Raw genomic sequence first — 1,910 nt, forward strand, 5'->3', positions numbered from 1 at the left:
CCCAGAGAGGTGGTGCTCTCACCTTCCCTGGAAATCTTCAAGAGGAGACTGGACAGGCACCTGGCTGGGGTCTTATGACCCCTCCCACCCCCAGTGCTCCTTCCTGCCCATGGCAGGGGTCGGACTCGACGATCTGTCTAGGTCCCTTCCGACTCATTGATTCTGTGATTCTTTTCAGGTAGAAATAAAAGTTTAAATTCTCAATCCCTGTCTGCACACAAACTAGATTTCTGCTTTTCCTAGGCAGCTCATCTAAAGATTCAAAAGGGGAGAGTCAGGAGGCAGTTTGTTTAGTTTCATCTAAATTAAGATGACATTAAAAAAAAAAAAAGGTCACAGCTTTGCCCAAAGCTGAAGACACCAAAATCTTCTAGGCAGGCAGAAAACGCAGTAATTGCACATCACTCTTGCTATTTTAAACGGACATTGTAATCTCCATATCCCATCCAAATACTGTATGGAAAACTGACACACTAGCAAGCAACTGCCAAGTTTCACCAGAGCAATGACTTCATCACAGCTGATATCTTCTATCACGCCTTCTGCTTGCCCCAGTTCATATCTTGCTTGCCAGCAGATGCCAACAGGTGTCCTATCAGATCTTCACTAGTATAATTACCTATGCTAGCTAAGGCAAGCTGCCACATGAGGCAAATCACTTATTTTGCTGTGACTTTTCAGGTTATGCAAAAATCAGGATAAGATGGTAGTATTAGGCACCAACACATTCTTCAGAGAGGCACAATCTTTCATAGGCTACAGCCTACTTCATCATAGCATCTGCCAAAGTATGCTGTATCTTATTAAAGCTCATGTTTCTCTGAATGAACCACTCTGTAAGGTACCACCCTGCCCTACCTTCTGCCCAACTTCAAACTAATATGGCTAATTAAGTCCATCTTTTCAAGTTATGACACTGAACTCAGCCAGACAGAGGGTGCCATATCAGACAGGCATAAGGAACTTTTTCAAGGGGCCCCGTAGCAGCTGGGACTTTTGAACACATGCGTCATCTGAAAAAACATTATCTGCATGCAAGATACCACCTGTCACAATATTTAACACATTACATAAGAGAAATGCAAGAAGGAAAGAGGCTGCAGACATGGACTGTTAGGGGCTCTAGGATTCTGTGAGCACTCCAAACCCTTCTGTGGGTGCAACGTAAACTTAAGTAATTACCAGTGCTTGGCACCGCAGAAGAGAAGGCAAACCCTTGCTCTAGCATCTGAGACAGAAGGAGAAATTTGTTAATGGAACTGAGGCTGGGAGGGGGAATGCAGTTTAAGGCAAGCCATCCTCATTCCTTTGCTCAACTAACAGTTTCTGACCTGGCTGGGGAAAAAAAAAAAAAGATAGAATCAGACTACGCATTCCTTAACACCCAAAGAGAACTTCCCTCACCGGATGCAGGCAAACCGTTTTTTCCCCCCACAACAGACTGATGTGCATTTGTTGGCAATGCTCATTGAATTCCCGGTTTAATAAAGTTCTTACCTTCCTCTGCTTTCCTGAGGTGCAGCACAAGGAGGTTAGAGATGCGGCGATATTCAGAGAACCCAAGTTTCAGGGAAGCCTTGGGAGCTGTCTCTTTGCTGGTATCCTCAGAGCGGCCGTCGAGTCCATTCACAAGACCGTTGACACCAGCTGGAGCTTCTGCCTCACCTGCTTCAACAATAACATTTTAAACCTAAAGCATGATTTACCAGTGGACTGCAGCACACTTCAATGGTTACCTCCAAGGGTTTTGAGAGGTTTAACTGGAACTTGTACACGTAGGTGGTGGAAGTGGGGAGGCGGCGGGGGAGGGGGGCTAACAGGACTCAGCCCCGCCAAATGCAGGGCAGCAACAGGCAGGGTCTTAGGGCAGCCTGGCTGCCAGGGGGGAGGGGGCAGGCACACTCCGCTAC

General features: G+C 46.5%; 1 protein-coding gene across 1 annotated transcript in view; it reads right to left on the minus strand.

The window, feature by feature from the left end:
• MCM6 (minichromosome maintenance complex component 6) overlaps positions 1 to 1,910 on the minus strand; it is an 18,337-nt gene that overhangs the window by 2,026 nt on the left and 14,401 nt on the right. Inside the window, exon 15 of the mRNA XM_019554474.1 lies at positions 1,498 to 1,665. Within this exon, the coding sequence (XP_019410019.1) occupies positions 1,498 to 1,665 (168 nt within the window). The remainder of the gene's footprint in view (positions 1 to 1,497; positions 1,666 to 1,910) is intronic.

Source organism: Crocodylus porosus, unplaced genomic scaffold (assembly GCF_001723895.1).
Source record: "Crocodylus porosus isolate Cpor-Errol unplaced genomic scaffold, CroPor_comp1, whole genome shotgun sequence".
In the NCBI taxonomy this organism is placed as follows: domain Eukaryota; kingdom Metazoa; phylum Chordata; order Crocodylia; family Crocodylidae; genus Crocodylus; species Crocodylus porosus.